Here is a 25,817-nt window from a genome sequence, read left to right as displayed (position 1 = left end):
CAATCCTCCCACCTCGGCCTCCCAAAATGTTGAGATTACAGGTGTGAGCCACGGCACCAGGCCTGTTTTCTTAATTTATATCAGGGATTGGCAAACTATGACCGGCAGGCCAAATCTGGCCATAACCTGATTTTGTAAATAAAGTTTTACTGGAAACAAAACCATACCCATTCATTTATGTATTATCCATGGCTGCTTTTGCTCTGCTATAGTAGAATGGTGTGCTGGTGACAGAAACTGTGAGGCCAGAAGAGCCGGAGATATTTACTATCCAGTTCTTTTTTAAGTTTGGTAACTTTTGATCTGGATTATAAAATGTGGAATTATTTGGCCAAAGAGTATAAACATTGTTAAGTCTCTTGACAAATATTGCCAACTCTTCTATGAAAGAGTTCTATCAATTTCCATTCAATTTAACTACATTCTCTTCAGCTCTGAAAGATTCCTTCCTTCCTTTCCTCCCTCCCTCCTTCCCTTCTCCCTTCCATCTTTCCTTCCTTCCCTTCTTCCTTCCTCTGTCCTTCCTTTCTTCCTTCTCATCTTCCTTCCTTCCTTTCTTTCTCCCTCCCTCCCTCCCTCCCTGTTCCTTCATTGTTACTTCTCTTTCTCTGTCTTTGAGGACTAAGCTCTGACTTTTTCTTATCTTGCCCAAATTTCTATCTAAGTGGTCTGGGAGTCATGCCCTACAAACCATACATTCTCATCAGATGGGTTTTACTTAACCGTCTATATCATGACTTACTTTCCTATCTGACTCTAGCACAACATTACATGACAAAAGAAAATCAAAGTAATTTACCCCAAAACATTTTTTTTTGGCCATATTTTGAAGTGGCCCTACAAAGCCATTTTTTTTTGAGGCGGGGGGGAATCTACATCTGTAAAGAAGCTCTATTAACATAGCTTGATCTTTTTCTTCCAGGAAGCCCTCACAATCCTGAAGAGATTAACTGAGAGTCTATCACCTTTTAAAGGTCTGAATAGGAAACATTTGTCATCCATTGTCTATAAGCACAGCCACTATCAGACTTCAAAAGAATCTTATTCTCCACAATCTTCTATCTGAACCTGAACATTTCCTTTCTATTGATCACATGTCTTTAGACTCAACCAATTGTCAACCAGAAAATGTTTAAATTTACCTATAGCCTTGAAGTCCCCCCCAAGTCCCTTCAAATTGTCCCATTTTTTGGGACCAAACCAATGTACTTCTTTTATGTATTTGATTGATGTCTCATGCCTCCCTAAATGGTATAAAACCAAGTTGCACCCCAACCACTTGGGCACACGTTCTCAGGACTCCTGAGGGCTGTGTCACGGGCCATAATCACTCATATCTGGCTCAGGATAAATCTCTCCAAATATTTTACAAAGTTTGACTCTTTTCATTCACATTTTCTTTCCTTTTTATGTTTTTGAGACGGAGTCTCGCTCTGTAGCCCAGGCTGGAGTGCAGCGGCATGATCTCGGCTCACTGCAACCTCTACCCCAAGTTTAAGCAATTCTCCTGTCTCAGCCTCCTGAGTAGCTGGGATTACAAGCACCTGCCAAGATGCCCGGCTAATTTTTGTATTTTTAGTAGAGATGGGGTTTTGCCATGTTGGTCAGGCTGGTTTCCATCTCCTGATCTCAGGTGATCTGCCCACCTCGTCCTCCCAAAGTGCTGGGATTATAGGTGTGAGCCACCGCGCCTGGCCCGCTTTTTTTTTTTTTTTTTTTTTTTATACTTTAAGTTCTAGGATACATGTGCAGAATGTGCAGGTTTGTTACATAGGTATACATGTGCAATGGTGGTTTAATTTTTTTTTGACAATTTTATGATACCTCCTTTTATTTTTTCTCGTTTCCAGATTCTTGTATTATAAGAACCTCTACATTTTAAAAATTAATTCATTAGCAATAAACTTTGAACTTTCATCTCTCAGGAGACCAGAAGCACTTGCTGCTCTTTCATCCACATATTGGGATCTCAGTGTCACACACATGAATTTACGGAAATTCACAGAGACCATCAGAGCTCTGTCCTTCTTTTCTCATTAGATTCTTTCAACAATGAAGATAGAAAAAACGGGACTATTACTCCCACGTGACAAATAAGGAAACTGTTAGGCTCTGGCATATAAAGTGATTAAACTAAGGTTACCCAGAGCAAATGGCTGAGCCAGAGTAGAACCTACGTTCAATCAACATTATTTGAAAAGGCCGTAGAGGAAAAGCTTTGGTTTCAGAACTGAAACAAAAAAATGTCCTTGTTTCTGCCTCTGTGTCTATGCTAGATATCATTCATGGATCACGTACTCTTTCCCGGCTAGTGTGGCCACCACTTGGTCTACTGCTCAAGGCACCACCCCAGGAAGCCACGTATTAACTTTCTATGTATAGCACAGTTTCAGTTGAGTTTATACTCCTTGTAATGCAAATAGCTCCAATTGATAAAGCCTTTCAAGACAAAGTACCTCTTTACATTCTACGGCTACCTGAAGGTACCGAATGTCAAAGCCAAAAGGAATCTTGGAATCTGCTACTAAGGCTGTGAGGATCACACATTCCTGAAATGTCATGAATTGTTTAAGGTAGCACAAGTTAATATTAGAGGTGGGACTGGAACCCATCTTCCTGCCTTTTACGGGAACATTCTAGATTTCCAGTGCCCTGAAACTTCATAGAAGAATGCTCAAAGATTCCTTCTTAGACATCAAAATTTGTGTGTCATTACCTCCTGGACAGATGCACCAGCATCTCTGGTGCAAGGTGGTCATGCCCGAACCCAGCAACATTACTCAGATCTGTTCTTCTGTGAACCAGAGCAATTCCATCTTGAATAGGAGCTGGGCAAAATGAGGCTGAGACCTACGGGGCCGCATTCACAGACAATTAAGGCATTCACAGGATGAGACAGAAGGATGGCACAAGATACAGGTCATAAAGGCCTTGCTGACAAAACAGGCTGCAGTAAAGAAGCTGGCTAAATCCCACCAAAACCCAGACAGCCGTAAGAGTGACCTCTGGGCGTCCTCACTGCTACACTCCCACCAGCGCCATGACAGCTGACAAATACTATGGCAACGTCAGGAAGTTACCCTATGTAGTCTGAAAAGGGGAGGCATACATAATCTATTTCTTATTTAGCATATTAAGAATCAGGAAATAACCATAAAAATGGGTAACCAGCAGTCCTTGGGGCTGCTCTGTCTATGGAGTAGCCATTCTTTTATTCCTCTACTTTCTTACTCTACTTTCGCTTCACTCTGTGGACTCTCCCTAAATTCTTTCTTCCGTGAGATCCAAGAACCCTCTCTTGGGGTCTAGATCGGGACCCCTTTCCCGTAACGAAGGTGGCCATGCCGGAACCCAGCAACATTACTTAGATCTCTTCTTCTGCTTCTTTCTTATCTCTCACATGGGACCACCCACTCCTTAGCCACTTAAGCCAGAAACTTGGGAACAATGGTTGACTTCGTTCTCCTCTTCTCTTGCAGCACAACTGCCCGACCGGCAAGTCCTGCAAGCTGTATCTAACAAATATTTCAGCCTATTCCCTTTCTCCTACCTCTTTGAACACTGTTCTACTTCAGTAACCAAACTGGACTCCCTGCCTTGTTTCACCTCCTCCGATCCATTATCCATGCTGCAGTCTTCCAGCTATTTGTTCAGTCATTTAGTCATTCATCAAACAGGTACCCACCGTGTGACACTTGAAATACAAAGGAGAAACAGAAATAGACATGGTTCTTGCCCTGCTGGGGTGGACATTCTAGTATGGAGGTAGGCATTCATCCAAACCAGTCTGCCTTCTTCTCTGTCTCCCGTCTTTCCTTCTTCCTCCCACCATGTTTGTTGAGTGCCTAGTTTACTCCATGAAAGGGCACACAAAGGGGCCTTGATCTGATCAGGAGGGAGGTGGTGGTCAAATAATCCTCCAAATTAGATAAAAGTATAACTGTGGTAACTGCTATGAAGGGGAGCTAACCAATCACAGCAGTATTTATAACGAAGTCCCCTATATGGTCTAAGAACCAGGTGTCTGAGCCGCAGAGTCTATCCCCTTCATTAGTGCAAGGCTCACTGTTACTCATCTTGCAAGACTTAGCTAAGATGTTGTTGCCTCCCTCATTCTCTCAGACTTTCTCAGCCACCTCTGTTCTCTCCATCGTAACACTGACTATGCTGTTTTATAATTTTCTGTGTTCACATCTGTTTCTCCACCAGACCATGAGTTCTTTGAGAGCAGAAATATCCTTCCATCTGGGTGGCTCAGTGGTTCTCTGTCCTGGCAGTACATGGAAATCACATGGGGGAGCTTTAAAACTGTTCAGACACCTGGACCCCTTCCCAAACTGATTTAATCAAAATCTCAGAGAGTGTGGCACAGACATAGATTTTCTAACCCCTCAGGTGATTCTAATGTGCAGCCAGGGTTCAGAACCACAGGTAGACTCCCTACCATTATTACAGTTCCAGCACATGGGTTTTTTTGTTTTTTTTTTGTAGAGAGCTAAAGGGAAGTATCCTCCCACCTCCTACTATGCCCAGCTGCCTCTCACCTCCAGTACCTCTTTGTTCTAGAAAGTCTGACAAGGTCAGATCTCTCCATAAGCCCCTCCCCATGACAATTATCATAGCTGTCATTTTATACTTGTTCATGCAATTGATTCATTATCATCCATCTCACTAGCATTTCAAGACGACCAGGTATGACTTGCCCAGCATTATATTAGCAATGTCCAGCCTCCTTCCTGGCAGATATTAAGGACTCAGTAAAATTTTTTTTGCGACAGTGTCTCACTGTCACCCCGGCTGGTGTGCAGTGGCGCGGTCTTCGCTCACTACAGCCTCTGCCTCCTGGGCTCAAGCAATTTTCCTGTCTCAGCCTCCCAAGTAGCTGGGATTCCAGGTGTGTGCCACAATGCCTGGCTAATTTTTGTATTTGCAGCAGAGATGGGATTTTGCCATGTTGACCTGGCTGGTCTCAAACTCCTGACCTCAAGTGATCCACCCACCTCAGCCTCCCAAAGTGCTAAGATTATAGGTGTAAGCCACCACACCTAGACTCAGTAAATATTTGATGAATGAATTTATGAGGGTGGGAGGAGGGAGAGGATCAGGAAAAATAACGAGTACTAGGCTTAATACCTGGGGGATGAAATGATCAGTACAAAAATCCCCTATAATACAAGTATACTATGTAACAAACCTGCACTTGTACCCCTGAACTTAAAAGTTAAAAAATATATGTGAGCAAAATACAGTGAGGGCACAGAGAATATCAGGGCAAGAATGGGTTGGAAGCTAACTTTCTTATTTTCCTCTCAGTAATCTCTCACTGAAGAATCTCACTCACTCCCATTATACATGCCTTATAATGATCCAGCATCATTCTTTCCCATGTTCCTCTTTCTAGACACCAGACTAGTCTGAGGTCTGCTCTGAGCCAGGGATGCATTCAATGGTTCCCGTTTCTGAGAAACAGACAAAATAAATGATGAATTAGGCATTCCGGCACCTGCAATACATCATGACCCCTCAGAAAGTGCTAAAGTAATACAGAGGTATCCAAGTCTGTCCATATCTGTGCAGATGGGAGGGGGGGAATCGCATTAAGACGAAACACTGAGTCCCACACATGGAGAATCCACACCCTCCTCCATACCTAACTCTGAGCTGGTTGCTGGGCAAACCTGGTACTGGGTACTCCCTGGGCACAAAAAGTACCTGGTACTTTGGCAAACGTGGAGTGAACAAGGAAGTGTGCCAGCTCTGAAATCAGACAGACCTGAGTTTATGAGACCTTGGGAACATCACTTAACCATTTCTGCCTGTTTCCTTAGGTGTGAAATGGGGATAACAACAATCACCCTTGGGTTGTGAGCAATGAATTGCATGCGATACACCAGCTGCGTAGCACAACTCTTGGAATGTAGTAACTGCTCAGTACATATATATTAACTATCCCCTGCCTTAAGAAAGAAGCCCTGGGTTAAATTAGACATTGTTTGAACACTTACTTTATGGTAGGCAACTTAATAGATACAAAGCAGTCATTCATCCAAATCAACCTGCCTTCTTTTCTGGCTCCCCTCTTTCCTTTTTCCACCCACCATGTTTGTTGACTGCCTAGTTAACTGCGTGAAAGGGCACACAAAGCGGCCTTGATCTGATCAGGAGGGAGGCGGTGGTCAGGGAAGCGCTCTTGTTTAAGGCAGCACAAGCTAATATTAGAGCTGGGACTTAAACCCATTTTCCTGCCTCTTAGAAGAAAGTTCCAGATTTCCAGTGCCATGAAACTTCAATCAAAAAATACTCTAAGATTATTGTACAGACTTCAAAAAATTATATATCCAGTTACCTCCTGGACAGATTCACCAGCATCTCTGGCCCCAGATGGTCAAGCCTGAACCCAGCAACATTACTCAGTTCTGTTCTTCAGCTTCTTCCTTGTCTCTCTTATGTGGGACCACCCATCCCTTAGCCATTTATGCCAGAAACCTGGGAGCAACGGTTGACTTCATTCTCTTCTTCTCTTCCAGCACAAGTCCTTCCAGCCATATCTAACAAATACTTTTTCAACCTATTCCTTTTCTCCTACCCCCTTTGAATGTTGTTTTCCTTCAGTAACTAAACTGGCCTCCCTGCCTCGTTTCACTTCCTCCAATCCATACTCCACGCCACAGTCTTCGAGCTGTTTGTTCAATCATTTAGTCATTCATCAAAAGGGTACCCACCATCTGCTGGACACTTGATATAGGAAAGACAATCAGAAACAGAAACAGACATGGTCCTTGGGTAAACATTCTACTAGAGAGGCAGGCATTCATCCTGCCTCTTGAGAAAGAGCTCCTTAAGCTGAGATCAGAAGGTGAAGAGTAACAGAAAGTGCAGCCCATGTGAAGGAATATGTGGTATATTTCAAGAATGGCCAAAATAATTTGAAGCTCTTATCACCAAGAAATGTAGTCTATTGCCCCATGACTTGAATATGACCTGGCATTGTTGTGGGCTTGGACCAGTAGATTCTAGCAATTTCTACCCTAAGGCTCTTGCACTCTGCCTCCTTGAGAAGAAGGAAGCCCCTAGGCTCCTGGAGGATGAGAAACCCATAGGCTAGTTACCACTGTTCACCACAACCAACAGACTGTTAACTGCAGCATGTTCAGTGAGGTCATCCTAGACCCTACAGCCATCAGCCACCTAACAGTGGACCACAGATACCAAGCAAACTCAACCGAGGGAAGCCAATCCAGCCCAAATAAAAACTTCCCCACTGACCCAGAATCACGATCTCAATAAATGGTTGCTATGCTAAGCAACTAAGATTTGGAGTCATTTGTTATGCAGCAGTTGATAGCTGAAATTTGACAGCATTTGCAAAAGCTTTGAGGTGAGGAGGAGGCAAGTAGGTTCAAGAAACTAAAAAGACATCTGAGTTGTAGAGTGAAGAGGTCAAGGGGTCCTCAGGCCATCTAATGTCCTGTAGGCAAGATTATATCATTCATGCCTATTCATTTAACTAACCATTCTCCCTCTATGGGACTCAGGTATTTTAGAAAAGTGCAGTGTAGGCACTGAACTGGTGCCTGGTGCATGAAACTATCCTCCAAAGAGGTATTTTCAAGATTATTTCAACAACAAGGAGGTGGTTAGAGGTTAGATGGATGAATCATTTCCATTTTCCCGGAAACACAGTTTTCACGAAACCCTGGTTTCATAATGTTTCTGATCCTCTCTACTTTGGAGCCAGATGAGGGGAAGAAATGGTTACCTAGCCACTCATGGTTGGCTTTGTGCAGTGTGTTCCCTGTCTTAGTATATTAAAAAGCTCCTTGAGAAAGAAATAATAGATTCACTGAACAGTCTTGCAAGCCCCATTAATAAATGCATTAACCTAATCAGCCCCGGTACCTCATGGGCAGATGGCTGACAAACCAACCAGGAAGGAGACGTGTGAGCCTTTCAACAACACTGGCCCTCTCCTGTTTGATTTTTCTTCATTTACAAGAGAGGAAGAAAGAAAGAAAAAGGTGCTTTCCTTCCAATGAGCCTAATTGCTTTGAAGAAACTGGGGCTGTAAAATTAAACTATACCTTCCTCCATCTGTCTCTTTCTTAATTAGCAGCAGACACTTGTACAGGTGCAGGGCGGGATGGAGCCTGGATTCCACGGAAAGGGAGAATGTCAAGGTAATAACCAGTTTCCAAAACAAGCTACACACCTGAGGGTCTCAGCAGGTGGCCTCCTACCTACCTCCTTTCCTTGAGGCAATGATATCTTAGGGAGGAGTTCCTACCACTCATTCTTGCTTGGTAATATTCTTGGGTCACAGGTGATGGATTTCACCTGGCAAGCAATGCCCCAACCAAAGCTTGTACATTTCCTCATCGATTTCTGCCTTTGGTTCAAGGGTATGATAAAAGCCAGTAATTAATCCTCCCATTACACTTAAGAATAAAATCCGAATTCTTTGCAGTGGTCCATGAGGTGTCTTTGACCTGGACTCTGGCTAATGATGCACACTTTTCTCCTCCATACCTATTATGAACACATCACAGGATGTGTTTGTTTCCACAAACTTGATGTACCACAATTTGATGGCTTAAAACAGCAGAAATATATTCTCTTGCAGTTCCTAAGGCCAGAAGTTGGCTGTACTGAGTTCCTTCTGAAAGCTCCCCTAGAAGATCCATTGTTGCCTCTTCTAGTTTGTGGTGGTTGCTGGCAATCCTTGGCGTCCCTTCCCTTGTAAGTTGCATCATTCCAATCTCTGCCTTGGGCCTTACGTGGCCACTTTCCGTGTGTGTGCGCGCGTCCAAGATTTTCCCTTCTTATAAGGACATCAGCCACTGTATTAGGGCGACATTAATTCAGTATATCCTCAACTTGATGACCTCTGCAAAGACTCTATTTCCATGTGCATTCCCAGCCTAAAGTTCTGAGTGGACACGTATTCCATTATACGTGACATTCCTTTCTGTTCCTGAACACACTAAGCTTGTCACCATCTCAGGGCCTTTGGACCTTATTCCTGCTGTTTCCTCTGCCTAAATGCTCCTTCTCATCATTTGGACCTCTGACCAAGGGCTACTTCCAGAGAAACCCTCCTAATACCCAAAGAAGACACCCCTACTAATGGCTCTGATGACCTCTCCATATTTTAATATGTTCATAGCCCATATTACTACATAAAGTTATCTTTCTTGGCTACTTGCATATGTACTTCCTTAACCAAAATATAAAGCTCTACTTAGGGCAGAGGTTGTATCTGTTCTGCTCCCAGCTTTATTTTCAACATCCAGCCCAGTGCCTGATACACAGCAGGGGTGTAATAATATGCATGTGATGAAAGAGGGAAAGCACTGATGATATTCCAAGTTTAATGACCCAGTCCCTGAAATATGAGAAGTGGGCATGATGTTTCATCTCCTGGTCTATCACCAAAGACTGAGTGATCTGTTCTTTACAGGGATTGAAGGGCTGGAGCTCAGGTTAAGTGCTTTCATTTCTCGGACAGATGAACTAGGATCCATCTTCCTGTCTGAGAATTTGCAGAGACCTGGATACTCTTTAACAGACCTAGCACAGGGGAGGGAGGCAGAATAAAGTCAGGTGAAGGAGGCAGGGATCCATTAAAGAGACTGTTCAGGTGTATCAGAGGTCTGTGTATCAACAGGGACTTCCTCTGTATCTTCCCACTCTTGTCAGTGGCAAACTAAGTAACAGATCACCTTTATTAAATGTGTGTTATAGGCTACCACATTCACTAGGAATTTACATTTGCTACCCCATTCAATACTCTCAACATCCTAATGAGGTAGGTGCTACTATTTTATTTTACAAGTGGGGAAACTGAGGCCCAGAGGCCTCAGAGAGCTTTGGTAGTTTGTCCAAGAAATGGAGTGGAGACTTCAACCCAGAACACCTGGCTCCACTGCTTGAATTTTTGGCCATAACACTCAATATTTATTGAACCTGTTGCCTGCAATGTAGAATATTGCAATGTAGGCATTCTACATTGCCTGCAATGTAAAATGAATATGGCTTCTTTCATAAGGGTCCATCTACAGGAAAGTATCCTTTCAAAACTAAAGAATACAGGGATGAGAGTTATGCAGGGAAAAGCTTCTTGATTCTTCCTCTCAAAACATTAGGGATTGGGGCAAATGTGTAAATATCACATTCTTAAGAGAAAACATCAGGATGGCACAGCCTAAAGTTTAATGAAGCCCGGAAATTTGCCCTCAACGCAAAATGTGTTTATCTTTTTCTTCCTCAAGGTGGGGTAGGAGGAGAGAGCCTCGGGCGATGCGAGACTGACTCCCTGCCAATTTGGCTACTGCATTGAGGTTGGCTACTGCATTGCAAGAGGCATGGATCTAGCATGCTGAGTTACGGATCAAGTACTGGCTAGTCACAGACCAGAAATTGGTTTCCTGTCACAGGGATAGGTTCGATAGAGCTGCAGACTAATAACAGAAATGAGACCTGAGACTGAGGTTTCTTCACCATCACTCCTGTCCAGACACTCACTGGGAGCTTTCCCTGTGTTTTCTCATTTAGTTGGTCCTCTGAGCCACTGGGGTCCATGTGGTTTCCTGGGCTTTTCATATCCTATCTCACTGATCCCTCCAGGACAATGTAGTGAGATCTTATTTTGAGATATTAATCAAATTTTCTTTTCCATGTGCTTCCATTATCTCTTCACTCTTTTTTTTATTTTGCTTTTTGTTTTTCGAGACTGAGTCTAGCTCTATTGCCCAGACTGTAGTGCAGTGGTGCAATCTTGGCTGACTGCAACCTCTGCCTCCCAGATTCAAATGATTCTCTTGCCTCAGCCTCCCGAGTAGCTGGAATTACAGGTCCCTGCCACCACACTAGCTAATTTTTGTATTTTTAGTAGAGATGGGGTTTCAACATGTTGGCGAGGCTGGTCTCAAGCTCCTGACCTCATGATCCACCTGCCTTGGCCTCCCAAAATGCTGGAATTACAAGCATGAGCCACCGCGCCCGGCCTATCTCTTTACTGGCCTATCCCCCTTCACTTCCAATGATGATATAGTGTGGCTGTGTTCCCACCCAAATTTTACCTTAAATTGCAATAATCCCCACATGTTGTGAGAGAGTCCCAGTGAGAGGTCACTGAATCATGGAGGTGGGTTCTTCACATGCTGTTCTCATGATAGTGAATACGTCTTATGAGATCTAGTGGTTTTGTGAAGGGGAGTTCCTCTGCACATGCCCTCTCTTGCCTGCCACCATGTAAGATGTGTCTTTGCTCCTATTTGGCCTTCCACCATGATTCCAAGGCCTCCCCAGCCATGTGGAACTGGGAGCCCATCAAACCACTTTCCTATTTTTTTTTTTTTTTTTCCTGAGAATGAGTATCGCTCTGTTTCCCAGGCTAGAGGGCAGTGGCAAGATCTCGGCTTACTGCAACCTCTGCCTCCCAGGTTCACGTGATTCTCTTGCCTCAGCCTCTCCAATAGCTGGGACTACAGGCATGTGTCATCATGCCTGGCTAACTCTTTGTATTTTTTTTTTTTTTAGTAGAGACGGGGTTTCACCGTGTTAGCCAGGATGGTCTTGATCTTCTGATCTCGTAATTCACCCACCTCAGCCTCCCTAAGTTTTGGGATTACAGGCGTGAGCCACCACGTCCAGCCCAAACCTCTTTCCTTTATAAATTACCCAGTCTTGGGTACATCTTTATTAGCAGCATGAGAACAGACTGATGACAAAGAGCTAATGTGTTAGATTTGGATCCTTACACTAAGCTCTTGAAAGCTATGGTAAAGCCCCCAGTCTTGAAAGATAAGACAATGATATCTGGGAATGCTGAGAAGAAAGAGGAGTTACTATGGCTAGGAGTTTGAAGGATTCAGTGCACCAGTTTTATATGACAGATAACAAAGTATGGAAGTATGCACAGCTCACTCTGTCACCCAGGCTGCAGTGTAGTGACATGATCATAGCTCACTATAGCCTTGGCCTCCTGGGCTCAAGTGATCCCCCCACCTTAGCCTCCCAAGAAGCTGGGACTACAGCCATACACCACCATGCCTGGCTATTTATTTTTGCTTTTATTTTTGTGGAGAAGGAGAACTTGCCATGTTGTCCAGGCTTGTCTCAAACTCCTGAGCTCAAGCAATCCACCCGCCTCAGCCTCCAAAAGTACTGGGATTACAGGCAAGAGCCACCGCACCCAGCCATGTCTGATTTTCATGGCTACAAAATCTTCTTTACCATGTGGAAGAAACCGCATAAACTTTGACAGCAAATGGATCTGGGTTCAACTCTCTAAGCTTCACCTACAAAATTGAAACTAAAATAATCAGGTCTGTGTGGTCTAGAAATGGAGTGTGTGGAAGAGAATTGTGTAGAGTACCTTCAATCCTGAAAAAGTCCAATGTCATTGCCTCACAGCAAGTATTCAAAAGGTAGTAGCTGCTATTTCTGTCACTATCAGAAAATATAAAGATTATAAAATGAGGACAATAAAATACACCTTGTGGAATGCAGTGAAGAAGTAAACGAGAAAAGCACTTGTAAAAACTCAGAACATTATACAGAGTGCATGGTACATATCCTGAAATATACATTCCCATCAGAGAAGATACCACAGCTGACTGCTACTTATCTCCTAGCTCAGATTTATTCTACCTTTTTTTTTTTTCTTGGACACATGGTCACTCAACTTGGAACTACTTTTACCAGTCCTCTTGGAATCTACATTTGGCCATGAGAGTGATCTTTCACCAATGAAGTAATAGCAAAAGGGATGTGTCCAATTTCTGCTTCACCTGACTTGCTTAAACAAAAAATGCTTGTCTTGTGTCTCCTCTCTTTCCCCTTCCCCCAGGCCAGAATTATGCAATGACAGCAACCAACTATACTAATACAGATGAGGACAAGATGATAACAGTCATAGGGCAACAAGGCTTGAGGAACCTGGGTCCCGGAGTGACCACATGGAATAGAGCTGCCCACCACGAATCTGGACTACTGTCCTTGGGTCATGACATGGTATGGCTGTGTCCCTACCCAAATCTTACCTTGAATTGTAATGAATCCCATGTGTCATGGGAAGGACCTGGTGGGAGGTAACTGAATCATAGGGGTGGGATTTTACTGTGCTGTTCTCATAATAATGAATAAGTCTCGTGAGATCTGATGGTTTTGTAAAGGGGAGCTCCCCTGCACACGTTGTTTTGCCTGCTGCCATGTAAGACGTATCTTGCTTCCCCCTCGGTCTTCTACCATGATCCTGAGGCCTCCCCAGGGATGTGGAACTGTGAGTCCATTAAACCTCTGTCCTTTATACATTACCCAGTCTCAGGAATGTCTTTATTAGGAGCATGAAAACAAACTAATACAGGTCTATTCCACGAAACAGTAATGTCCAAAATAGGCAAATATATAAAGACGCAAAACAGACAAGTCATTGCCTGAACCAGGGGTTAGCTGGGAGAGTACTTCTAAGACAATGAGAGAAATGGGAAATGTCTACTAATGGTTATACAGTTTCTTTCTAGGGTGAGGAAAATGTTCTAATATTGACGGTAATGATGGTTGTATAACTTTGTGAACATTCTGAAAACCACTGGATTTTACACTTTAAATGGGTGAATTGTATGATAAGGGGTGAATCATATCTCAATAAAGCTGTTAAAAATATTTCGTTCTCTTAAGCACTATATTTGTGGGACCTTTTGGTACTGTGAAACAGTATTTACTTTAACTCATATAGGACTCTTTTCTGGGTCTCTTTTTCTTCTTCCTCATAAGCTGAATTAAAAAGTAAAAGGGATAGAGTTTGTGTTGTTAAAAAAAAAAAAAAAAGTCCAGGTATTTCTCTCTTCTTTTGAACTACATGCTACAAAGCTGTGCAGGTTCCAGAGGCTGTCTCAGCAGAGAGAAACATGAAAGGCAGGGAAAAAAGCCTGAGTTTCCTAAGCAGGAGAGGACCAGGGAGGAGATAAGAAGACTTGTATTTATGGTGAAGTAGCTGCATTTCACCACCTTGCAGACATGAGGAGGGGAAACTGCACATAAACCAGGTCCTGAAGAAGCTCAGGGCATCTGGTCCTCCCCACAGGGTACTGTATCTTTCCCAAAGCCATATTGCTCTAAGAGAGAAAACCAGAAAGGGCGTCCAGGAGCCTGGCCCTTTTTTAGCCTTAACCCTGAAGCCTCCAAACTGGAGGTGGTAATGTGACTTTTTTTTTCCCCCCTAAAATCCCATATAGAAGTAAACTATTAATCCAGACTGAGGAAGAAGCCTTTGCTGGGAAAAATTTTAAAACAGACCCTGGTTTGGGCTTTGCACCAAAGCTGTCCAGCCTGTACCATGGATCCCCTCTGTTGTGGCTGCCAGGAGCCCTCTGAAGCCTCAGGCCCTTTCTCTCTTTGCTTACATAGTCCTGTGGTGCAGTCAACATCTTCTTAAAGGCTACTGGACAAAGGTAGACAGGCTCATGCTCCAGTCATGGCTGACCACAGATCCCTCCTCCTTCCCACACAGGGTCCTGGATGGAACTGTGTCCACTCACTGCCTTCCTATGCATTGTTTCTCTATACATAGAATTTTTTTTTTTTCCAGAAATTCATTGCATGGTCTGTCTTCCAACCATCCTCCCAGCTGGTGAAATTTCATGCAACTGTTGGTTTTCTAAATGAAGCAAATTAAGGGAAAGAATTCTAAGCCCTACTTGTCACCTTCCTCTTGGCCGTAGTTTCCTGGGACCATATCAATGTAGATAATTATGATATTTGGGATCGTATGTTAGACTAACACGTGAATCAATTCTTTGACCTTTTCTGCATCCACACTCTGTTCCATGTGACTAAAAGATGTTAGCAGACATGAGACAAATAGATGTTTGGAGAAGTGCTTCCTGGTTTGGATTTCTCTCTCTCGCATCTCTGCCACCCTCATGAGACCATGTCTGGGCTGCGCTCTTTGAGATGAGGCGCGTGAAGCAGACTCGTCACTCAAGTCATTCCAGTTAAAACCAGCCTAGATCAGCCAACATCCAGCCAATTCCCAGAAAGATGGGTGAAATTAGCTAAGAAGAACCTCCCACATCTGCAGAAATCTGTGGCATGTAGACTCGTGATCTAAATAACTGCTGAACTAAATACATTTTAAGCCACGAGATTTGAGGTTATTTGTTATGCAGTGTTATTGTGGCAGTAGCTGACTGATACAAATACAATTCACTCACCATACTTCCAAGAAGAGCCCCCAATTTTTAGGTGGAATGCATCTCTCTATTACTATTATTATTTTTGAGATGGAGTCTCACTCTGTCACCCAGGCTGGAGTACAGTGGCGTGATCTTGGCTCACTGCAACCTCGGCCTCCTGGGTTCAAGTGATTCTCCTGCCTCAGCCTCCCAAGTAGCTGGGATTACAAGCACCCACCAACATACCCAGCTAATTTTTGAATTTTTGTAGAGACAGGGTTTCACCATGTTGGCCAGGCTGGTCTGGAACTCCTGACCTCAGGTGATCCTCCCACCTCAGCCTCCCAAAGTTTCTTTCCTATTCTTAATCCATGTGGTTTGGATGTCATGTCCCTCCACTTCCCCATGCTCCAGTCATTCTTCATTTCTTTGCCCTCCTCCTACAAATTTGTTCAGAGGTGGCCATGGGACAAGGCAAGCTAATCAGAGCAAAGCCTGGGATATTTACTTATAAAGGCCAAGTGGGCAAAAAAGATTAATAGTCTCAAGCTTCCCATTTTTCAGGAGAGGGAACTTTGGCACCTGTTATATACCAAGCTCAAAGACCATCAAATGGATAAAGCAGCACTGGGTCCAGAATACTGGGTCTGGTTCTCATTTCCCAGTGCCTTTTCAGAAAAGACAGAATTCCCTTTGAATGCTATGACCAGTTTCATTTAGTAATTTATTAACTAAATGTATGTTGAGTGCCTGCTGTGTGTGATGTGGCTGTCATGCAAGATGGCTTTGGAATGAACAGGATCTGGCTGGGTTACCCTCAGAGGGACAAACGGCCAAACTAGCCAAATATTTACTGCAATCTTGATGCAAGAGCATTTTATGCAAACGAGACAACTCTCTCCGCTCATTCATTTCATGCCCTATGGGCTCACAAGGAAGCTCATCAAAACTCCAGGGTTTGCTGTGCGCTTTTCAAAGGGGACCAGACTCAAGAGTGAGCGGGATTTGATTTTTATTAAAAAACTTCACCTCACATTACCCTCCTGTCTTCCACCTGCTTTACACCCAGCAGCTCATGAACAAACCAATAACCCAACTCAGGAAATTGCAAAAGCCTGAGTTTCATGAAGTAATGTTTTAAAGCTGCCTTTAGGTGGTAGGTGTTTCCCCGGGACGGTCTATAGGCTGCATGCACTCCAATGGAACTGTAACCCTGTTGCACATTGTCTATTGTCTTGTGCCTTCTGCATGAGCATTTCTCATTGGTCTAAGTCAATTTTCATAGAAAAAAAGAACGAACTAGCATGTTCCGAGTACCTACTATGGGCTAGACACTGGTTTAGCCATTTTACCTACATTGCCTCATCACGGCAGGCAGTATCATTCTTTCCAAGTGACATACGAAGGAACTAAGGCCCAGAGATGTTAAATAATTTGGCTGCCAAATTACTCTGACACTGCCAATAAGTGGCAGAGCAGGAAACCAGACCCAAGACTATCCACCTGCAAGGCTGTTACCACCCAGCTGTGGCCCCAGCTCAAACCACCACTAAAATAGTTTCATTTCAGCAAACATGACATGATCTCGGCTCAACCTCTACCACCTAGGTTCAAGTGATTCTCCTGCCTCAGCCTCATGAGTAGCTGGGACTACAGGCACGCACCACCACACCTGGTTAATTTTTGCATTTTTAGTAGAGACAGGTTTTCACCATGTTGGCCAGGCTCATCTTGAACCTCTGACCACAGGTGATCTACCTGCCTCAGCCTCCCAAAGGGCTGGGACTACAGGTGTGAGCCACAGTGCCTGGCCTGTCTCTCCCTTTTAAGAAAGTGGCAGAATGTGGAAGGTGAGGGCATACAAACTTCCCTACCTCGCTACCATTCCTCATCTAGAGTCCGGGTCTAGAGGCTGAGTAGAGAACACTAGAGGCAGACCTATGACCCCAAAGGAATTTGGTTCTCACTGGGACCCCTTTCCTCTCCCCAAAGCAGGATAAAGGTACATTTAGCAGGACAGATGAAGTTAGCCTAGTTTGGGTAGAAAACAGCTCCTGCCTTTTACCTATCCTGAAATATGTTCTAAAGGCGTCAGACAACAAAAGGATGACATAAGGACAGAAATGCAGACTGCCTCTGAATGCCGTCACAGAGATCATAATGGCTTTGTTTTTCACAGGGAAGGAAAAAAAAGTTAATGCCTCAAATTAGTAGGTCTGTCATGCTCCAAACTGTTTGCATTTCTATAAATGGACTTTGACATGTGAACACTTTTTATCAAATGCAAAACCCAAAAATCTGTCTCTCTCAAGGCAACAGCCAGGTTACACACTGATGTAAAGCTCTCTTTCCCAATGAGGGAAGAGAATGAACTTCCTCCCCCCAACAGCTCAGGATGTTTGAGTCTTTGGAACCCTGGTCAAACTGCTCTTCAGAGCCTTCACCTTACAAAAAGGTATCTGGAGAACAAGTCACAGAGTGTTAGTTTCCCAGAAAGGTATCTTGACTGCAGTAGTTTTCAAAGTGTGGTCCTAGACCTGTAGCATCAACATCACCTTGGTACCTGTTAGCAGTTCAACTCCTCAGACCCCATCTGAGGCTTAGTGAATCAGGTGCTCCTGGGTAAGGCCCAGGAATCTGGACTTGTAACAAACCTCCAAGTGATGCTGATGCATGCTCGAGCAGCTTAAAATGTGAGAGCCATTGATGTCACGGTCCCTCCTCCTCCTCCTAACTTTTTGCAGTCTCTCAATTGTCCTTCCACTCTATTTTCTCCTCTCCATCTTCTACCTACCCCAGTGCAGGTTACCATCCACCTTCAAGAGCCTCCCAGTGGGTGTCCCCAACTCTAGTCCACAGTACCCTAATCCAATCTCCACTTAGAAGCCGGCATAATCTTTTGAGAGTGCAAAAAATGGCCATGCCAGCTGATATGCTTTGGCTGTGTCCCCACCTAAATCTCATCTTGAATTGCGACTTTTTTTTTTTTTTTTTTTGAGACGGAGTTTCGCTCTTGTTACCCAGGCTGGAGTGCAATGGCGCAATCTTGGCTCACCGCAACCTCCGCCTCCTGGGTTCAGGCAATTCTCCTGCCTCAGCCTCCTGAGTAGCTGGGACTACAGGCACGCGCCACCATGCCCAGCTAATTTTTTTTGTAGTTTTAGTAGAGACGGGGTTTCACCATGTTGACCAGGATGGTCTCGATCTCTTGACCTCGTGATCCACCCGCCTCGGCCTCCCAAAGTGCTGGGATTACAGGCGTGAGCCACTGTGCCCGGCTGTGACTTAATAATAATCTCATATTGTAATCGTGAGGTCATTCCAACAATTTCCACGAGTTGTGCAATTGATTACGGGGCGGGTCTTTCTTGCACTGTTCTCATGATAGTGAGTGAGTCTCACAAGATCAGATGGTTTTAAAAATGGAAGTTGCCCTACACAAGCTCTCTCTTTGCCTGCTGCCATCCATGTAAGATGTGACTTGCTCCTCCCTGCCTTCCGCCATGATTGTGAGGCCTCTCCAGCCACGTGGAACTGTGAGTCCAATCAACCTTGTTCTTTTGTAAACTGCCCAGTTTTGGGTATGTCTTTATCAGCAGCATGAAAATGGACTAACACACCGGTTTCCTGCTTATATTCTTGCAGTAACTCCTAATTTTCCCCAGCTCAAGCTCATTAAAGAGTTTTACCGGTCAGGTGCAGTGGCTCATGCCTGAAATTCCAACACTTTGGGAGGCTGAGGTGGGCAGATCACCTGAGGTCAGGAATTCAAGATCAGCTTGACCAATACGGTGAAACCCTGTCTCTACTAAGAATACAAAAATTAGCCAGTGTGGTGGGAGTGCCTGTAGTCCCAGCTGCTTGGGAGGCTGAGACAGGAGAAATGCTCGAACCCGGGAGGTGGGGAGGTTGCAGTGATCCAAGATCCTGTCATTGCACTCCAGCCTGGGCAACAGAGCAAGACTCCATCTCAAAAAAAGAAAAGAAAAAGAGCTGGGCACAGTACCTCATGCCTGTCATCCCAACACTTTGGGAGCCTGAGGCGGGCGGATCACCTGAGGTCAGGATTTTGAGACCAGCCTGGCCAACATGGTGAGACCCTGTATCTACTAAAAAAGTAAAAAAAACTTAGCCAGGCATGGTGGCTCGTGCCTGTAGTCCCAGCTACTCAGGAGCCTGAGGCAGGACAATCACTTGAACCCAGGAAGCAGAAGTTATGGTGAGCTGAGATTGTGCCACTGCACTCCAGCCTGGGCGACAGAGCAAGACTCTGTCTCAAAAAACAAACAAACAAACAAAAAACGAAAAGAGTTCTACCTCCACCTCCTTAGGTCAGCTACTTCTCCACCAAGTCCAACAAAGCATATTGAGAAGGGTCAATATGCTTTGTTGGACTTCTGGTCTATTGTAAAAACAGCTACTTCCATTACACCCCAGTGGAAAATAGTTTAGAATAAGAGTCAAACTGACACAGGTTCGAATGGCAGCTCTAAACCATGGAATAGTCATATGACTCTAGACCAGCAAGACATATCCCTACTCAGACATCATGTTCTCATTTCTCAATGTGGATAACAATGCCTACACATCCTCATCATCAGAGAATTCAGTGATAAAATGATATAAAGGCCCAGTTCTCTGGCACATAGTAGGGAGCTAATTAATTATAGTTACCACCTGGCATGGTCACCCAGCTAGTTTAGTTAACTCACAGACTCAACTAGACCAACTTCTTAACCCTCTCTGCTCACCATGCTGTCCCAGGCACACTGCAAACAGCATTCTGTTCCCTGCAAGGCTAATGATTCCGAAGACCTTTGGCCAATAACTTGATTGTGTTTATCTCTCCCTCAGAAGCTGTGTTCTTCCCATCCCTGCACACAATTAATTTACCTTGTGTTTTGCCATTTTGTCATCGCAGCTTTCTGAGAAAAATCAGCATATTTCACCTTACCTGGCATGATTTCTCATAGTGGTATTTTCCATCAGGCAACAAATATTGGAAAGTGAGGGGTAACACACTGTCCAACAATTGCTAGATGTACACACATACACAAACACCTACACACTAGAACTTAGACAGACTTGCGGATGCCACCCTATGCAGACACACGTGTGTACAGGTCACACAGACACCAGGACTCTCCATCCCTTCATTATTTAATGCCAAATTTGACAACACCTGGACAAAAGAGCTAGAAAAAGTCATACAGTACCTTTTGGTGACTTAAGTGTCGATACTGCCCAGTCACCATCAGAACTTCCTAAAAAAATAACAATCAAGAAATGCTGATGATCTGTTTGCAGGGCACATATGTTCAGTGTGCCCTCACGCCCAGGTGCTGGTGGCTGCCCCTGCTGCAGCCTCCAAGCAGGGGGAGGCCTCAGGAGACCCAGGGAACAGGGAAGGGAGCCACATGAGAAAACGCAGCTATGTCTGCACCTCTTTCTGCAAGGCCTTGAAGCAGCATCGTGTTAACACCCAACAGAACATCAAAAGAAGCCTCCTGAAAAAGGCCTAGATATTTTCCGTTATGTAAGGCACAAAGAGAATTCTTACGTAGAAAATCTGGCTCTAAATTTCAACCTGCTTAGAAAGAAAAAAAGAATTTGCGTTATATGAGTTCACCTTGGCTCAAGACTACACTCTGATGACAAAGGATGGATTTTGATTGTGTTCTACTGCAATGCCCCTCCTGAAAAGGGGCACATTATTGGCCCCAGATTCAAGGATGGGACAGGCTCTGCTGACTGCGACTTTAAATGCTGGGTGGCAGGCTCTGTGGGGTGGGGCTACCTCACCACATTACCTAACACACAGTCTGTGTTAGGAAAATATTACTGAATGAAGGAATGCATTCAATTTCATCCAGAGACTCACCCTTTCTAAGGTAGGGAAATTCTCCTAAACAGTAACGAGATCAAGCTTGTGATCTGAGAATCCCATAATGAGTAATACATTGCTTTACAGAACAGATGTGTGCCTGAAATTTTCATTATAAATCAGTTTATCCGAATTGAATTCCCTTTCAGATGTCCCGAATGAGCCCTGGGGGATCTAACATTATTAAGAGAATTCCATAGTGACTCCTTTCATAAAATAAAGGATAGCGAGAATGGGTTAAGGCTTGACCCATCCCCAACCCCCACAACTTCACACTTTTTGATAGTTCTTTTCTGTAACATTGGGTTTTACTTAAAGTGGGGCAAACCTATCCATGGGGACTCTCCTCATTGGCTGCAGGCCTGACCAATCAGCTTGTGCCCCTAGCTCTTTCTTAGGCATCTACCTGGAAAGACCCAGGTCCTCAAGTTTCGCACCATTTCCAGAGAGATATCAGGCTGGGTGAAGGCAAAGGGAACAGTCTGTCATCTGAATGATTACAGAGCACAGATCCGGCCCCATGTGAACACTTCCAGTTGGCCTCCCGGACATGCCAAAGGATGCTCAAATTGCCACATCCCCCATGTGGATCTGAGCTGTACACTCCTCATCACTCACAAGAGAGACAATTAGAGCCACAGAGGAGTGAGGAAGTTAAAACTGGGTGGGGCCCCGCCCAGGATGACTCGATTCTTTACTCCCCCGGACTCAAGGTCATCTGGAAATAGTAATGCAAACCCAGTTCTTCCTGTGTGGATGGCCACAGGCTGACAGAGCCACTAAGTTGCTGACTCCAGGGAAGCCATCTCAACCCCAAATCAAATCCATCGCTGTTTGCCTTGAAGGCAGGAACCATTCTTTCTCACCTCTGTCCCCATTACCTCAGAGAGGGCTTAGCTCTTACAACAATGAATTTTCGTTTATAAGTTCGTTGACAACAGGGCATTTAATAAGAAGGCGTGTAGGCTACAGAACATGTAGGTAAGGCTCCACGGTGCACTTGATTGCACTCATGAACATTAGAAAGATGCTTCAAGGGCAACAAATGCTCATTAAGAAGAGACAGACCTAAGGTATTAAAAGGAAGGAGGTTATGAGGGAACTTTCAGTGTGACAAAAAGTTATCATTTTTACTGGGATGAGGTTAGCCAAGTGTATTTTTTTTTTTTAACAAGCACACTACTCTAAAATTATTAACTGTGTATTTCCCTGTATGTAAAATGTACTTCCACTATAGCATACCTCAAACATGCTATACTTCAATTATATTCAGCATCATAGGGAAAATTTCACTTTTTCCTTTTTTTTTTTTTTTTTTTGAGACAGTCTCACTCTGTTGTCCAGGCTGGAGTACAGTTGTGCAATCTTGGCTCACTGCAAATTCTACTTCCCCACCCACTGCATTCAAGTGATTCCCCTGCTTCAGCTTCCTCAATAGCTGAGATTACAGGCAAGCACCACCACACCTGGACAATTTTTGTATTTTTAGTAGAAATGGGGTTTCACCATGTTGGCCAGGCTGGTACTGAACTGATCTCAAGTGATGCGCCCTCTTCGGCCTCCCAAAGTGCTGGGATTACAGGTGAGAGCCACTGTGTTCAGCCAAACTTTTACTTTCAAACAAAGAAAAATGATGAATACCATGGTAAGCTCTCCTTCCTCCAGAAGAGCAGGGGACAGGCTTCCCCAACTTTTTTTTTTTTTTTTTTTTGCCTGGTTATATACTTTAGATGCCAGAAATTTGTCTGCAGAAGACAGCATAGATTCATGGAAAGAACATAGGATTCCAAGTCAGGCATTCTTGAATATGAGTCTTGGCCCTGCCATTTACTAAAAGTATGGATTATGAGAAAATTACTTAACTATGCTAAGCTTGTTTCCCCAGCTGCAAAATGGTAGGACTAATACCTCCCTCAGAGGTGTGGTGGTCCCGAGTTCAGTGATGTTAGCCCCCTTTCTGCCCTAACTTAAAAAAAAAAAAAATTAAACTCGTAGAGGCCAATCCATGGCCAAGAGCCTCATGTATGACTCTTAGGGTTTTCAGTCATGATTTCAAGAGTAAAGAGGGAATTCCTGCCATATTGAAGTGCATTGCTGCTGCTGTTTGAAAAAGTGCTATTGGAAAACACATCGTGATTCTGGCAAAATAGTCAATCATCTGTCAAATAGCAACACAGAAAATATTTTTAAAATAAAATTAAAATTTTGAATTAGAAATGAAGGCACACAGCATTGTATCAATGATGGTGGTACATCCTGTGTGTTTCTTACACTCAGTGGCCAAGGGTGCACTGAGCCATCTTAAGGGCACATGATGAGGAATCTTAGGCCACCTAGGAGTTCAATAATCACAAACCTAGAAGAAACACTAGACAAGGGGCTAATGAAAGATAAATGTAAATGTGCAGGCAATTTTCTGTCTGCAAAGCCCATCAGGAATTACACAGAAAGGTGAAAGGGTGATCTTTTCCAGTTCTGGAGCTACCAATCATCCCTCTCTGAACCACCAAGTGAGCTTTAGGGATATTTTCACGAACACATCGGCCTTCCAAACTTTGACCTATGAAGAACCACAAGGCTCCCATGCTGTAACTATATGGGCACCACAGGCCAGGGAACTTGTATGCTTAACTGGGTTTTCACGTTACGTTTTTGGCTCAGTCTATAATAAGACACGTTTCTCAACCTCGACATTGGTGAGAAATGTTTAAATCCACATTTTTGCTTTAGTAAGGAGAGTCAATTGAGTGAGACAGACTATCTCTCTGAAGGATTGTACTGAAACAGAATGTTTATCTGATGGATTGTATGACAGTATCTGTATGTGTGAGCATCGACTTTTATCGTCCACCGTGTAGTTGGGGAACTGGAAGAGGCCTCGATTGATTATTTGAGTGTCCTTGGGACAGCTTAGAAAAGCCATTTGCTTACTTGCTTGCCTGCTTGTTTTATCAGATCCCGACATGAGTTAACATTCGTGTATGTCTTTTCCATCAGACCGGAGTAAAGAATATGGAACCAACTCTTTCTCCCTCACAATGAAATGTGGACAATTTCACGTTAATCCAGGTACCAGAGTACCTCAGAGATCAGGGGAAAATTATAACCGCAGATAACTCCAGTCTTGGGCTTTAATATACTGCAGTATTTCCTGAGGACTATGTGTCAGGGTGAGAACTTTACCTGCACTATATCGTCAAGTTTTCAAAGCCATTACCTGTATATTGTCATTATTATCTCCATTTTACAGAAGGGGAAACTGAGACCTTAGGAAGTTAAATAATTTCTGCAATTACTTGTTAAATGTCCAGACTAGGTCTTGATTTTTTTGTTGTTTGTTTTTTCTTTTGAGACGCAGTCTCACTTTCTCGCCCAGCTGCAGTACAGTGGCATGATCTCGGCTCACTGCAACCTCCACTTCCAGGGTTCAAGCGATTCTTCTGCCTTAGCCTCTCGAGTAGCTGGGATTACAGGCACACACCACCACGCCCAGCTAATTTTGTATTTTTAGTAGAGATGGGGTTTCACCATGTTGGCCAGGCTGGTCTCCAACTCCTGAACTCAAGTGATCCACCTCCCAAAGTGCTGGGTTTACAGGCATGAGCCACCATGCCCAGTCCACTGTGTCCGGCCCAAGCTAGGTTTTAAACTCAGCCCTGACCAATTCCAGAGGCCATGCTATACTCTGCTATCCTGCTTATTCTCTCAGGCCCCTCTCAGGCTATATGAGGTGCTTATCATATGGTGTTATTTACTAGTTTTACAAATAAGTGTTGGGAGTCCTTACTAAGCACGCTACATAGCACTAGGCACTAGAGATACATTGACAAATGGATAGACTTGGTTCATGCCTCAATGGGACCTGCAGTCAAGGGAAACCAGACTTAATGTTTGGAGAATGAATGAATGAAATGAAGAAATAATTCAGAGTCATCATCCCTTCTTGTACAAAGTCCTACATGGCTTAGCCCCTGATACTTCCCTAGTGTGTGCTAATATTTTACCAAGAGCTAGGCAGTGAACCCCTTGGGAATGAAAACCATTCTGTACTTAACATGCCGTGTATGACTAGATGGTCCATGTCCAAATCTCTCAATTGTAAAAAGAAAAGAGGTCTCTTTAAACATGAGGGTGATCCCGACAAGCAAACAAAAATAAAATACAACAAAAAGAAAGGCAGGTTTGGGGAGAATTTGTCTGAGTAAAAACCAACATTATCACCCTTTATTCAAACCTTTTTCCCCCAGAGTTGGCAGGGAAGGAATGGGACATGTTTAAGGTATTCTAATAACTAGAACGAGAATTATTTTTCTAATTTTATAATTAAAATGGAGTTTGGACATCTTATAGTTGAGTTTTCTCATTTTTCATATGAAGAAGCTGAAGTCCAAGAGCCTCAGTAACCTGCTCAAAGTCATACAGCTAAGTGTGGTTAGAGTCTGAGTGAGACAGAGCCTCTGATAATCTTTAAAGAGCTTTGAATGTTAAAGCTTCCCAGAGACATGTATTGTCCAGAAGTATTTTTGAACTTAGCAGTTAACCCTAAAGATTGTCTAACCTCTGCTTATTCTCTGGACTGAAATATTTAGAGAATGAATCTGGTTATCAGGGGTTGCAGAGCTTTCAACAGCGAACCATTTTTTAAACAACTTCTCTCCTGGGTGATAATGATTTCATTAATGCCTTTCATCATTCACACCATGATCACATTATACTTTAATAAAGAACTCTTAAAAGTATATTTATTATGGGATTTT

General features: G+C 43.7%; 1 protein-coding gene across 2 annotated transcripts in view; it reads right to left on the bottom strand.

Annotated features, from left to right (window-relative positions):
* Positions 1 to 25,817, bottom strand: part of SHISA9 (shisa family member 9) — a 341,549-nt gene that overhangs the window by 5,460 nt on the left and 310,272 nt on the right. Inside the window, exon 4 of one of the 2 annotated variants that reach the window (XM_017539998.2) lies at positions 20,393 to 20,440. The exons of the other annotated variant lie outside the window; for it this stretch is intronic. Within the exon in view, the coding sequence (XP_017395487.1) occupies positions 20,393 to 20,440 (48 nt within the window). The remainder of the gene's footprint in view (positions 1 to 20,392; positions 20,441 to 25,817) is intronic. 2 annotated transcript variants of the gene reach the window in all.

Source organism: Cebus imitator, unplaced genomic scaffold (assembly GCF_001604975.1).
Source record: "Cebus imitator isolate Cc_AM_T3 unplaced genomic scaffold, Cebus_imitator-1.0 Scaffold122, whole genome shotgun sequence".
NCBI classification, from domain to species: Eukaryota; Metazoa; Chordata; class Mammalia; order Primates; family Cebidae; genus Cebus; species Cebus imitator.
Note: the sequence above shows the minus strand (reverse complement) of the source record. Positions and strands in the feature narration are given on the sequence as shown.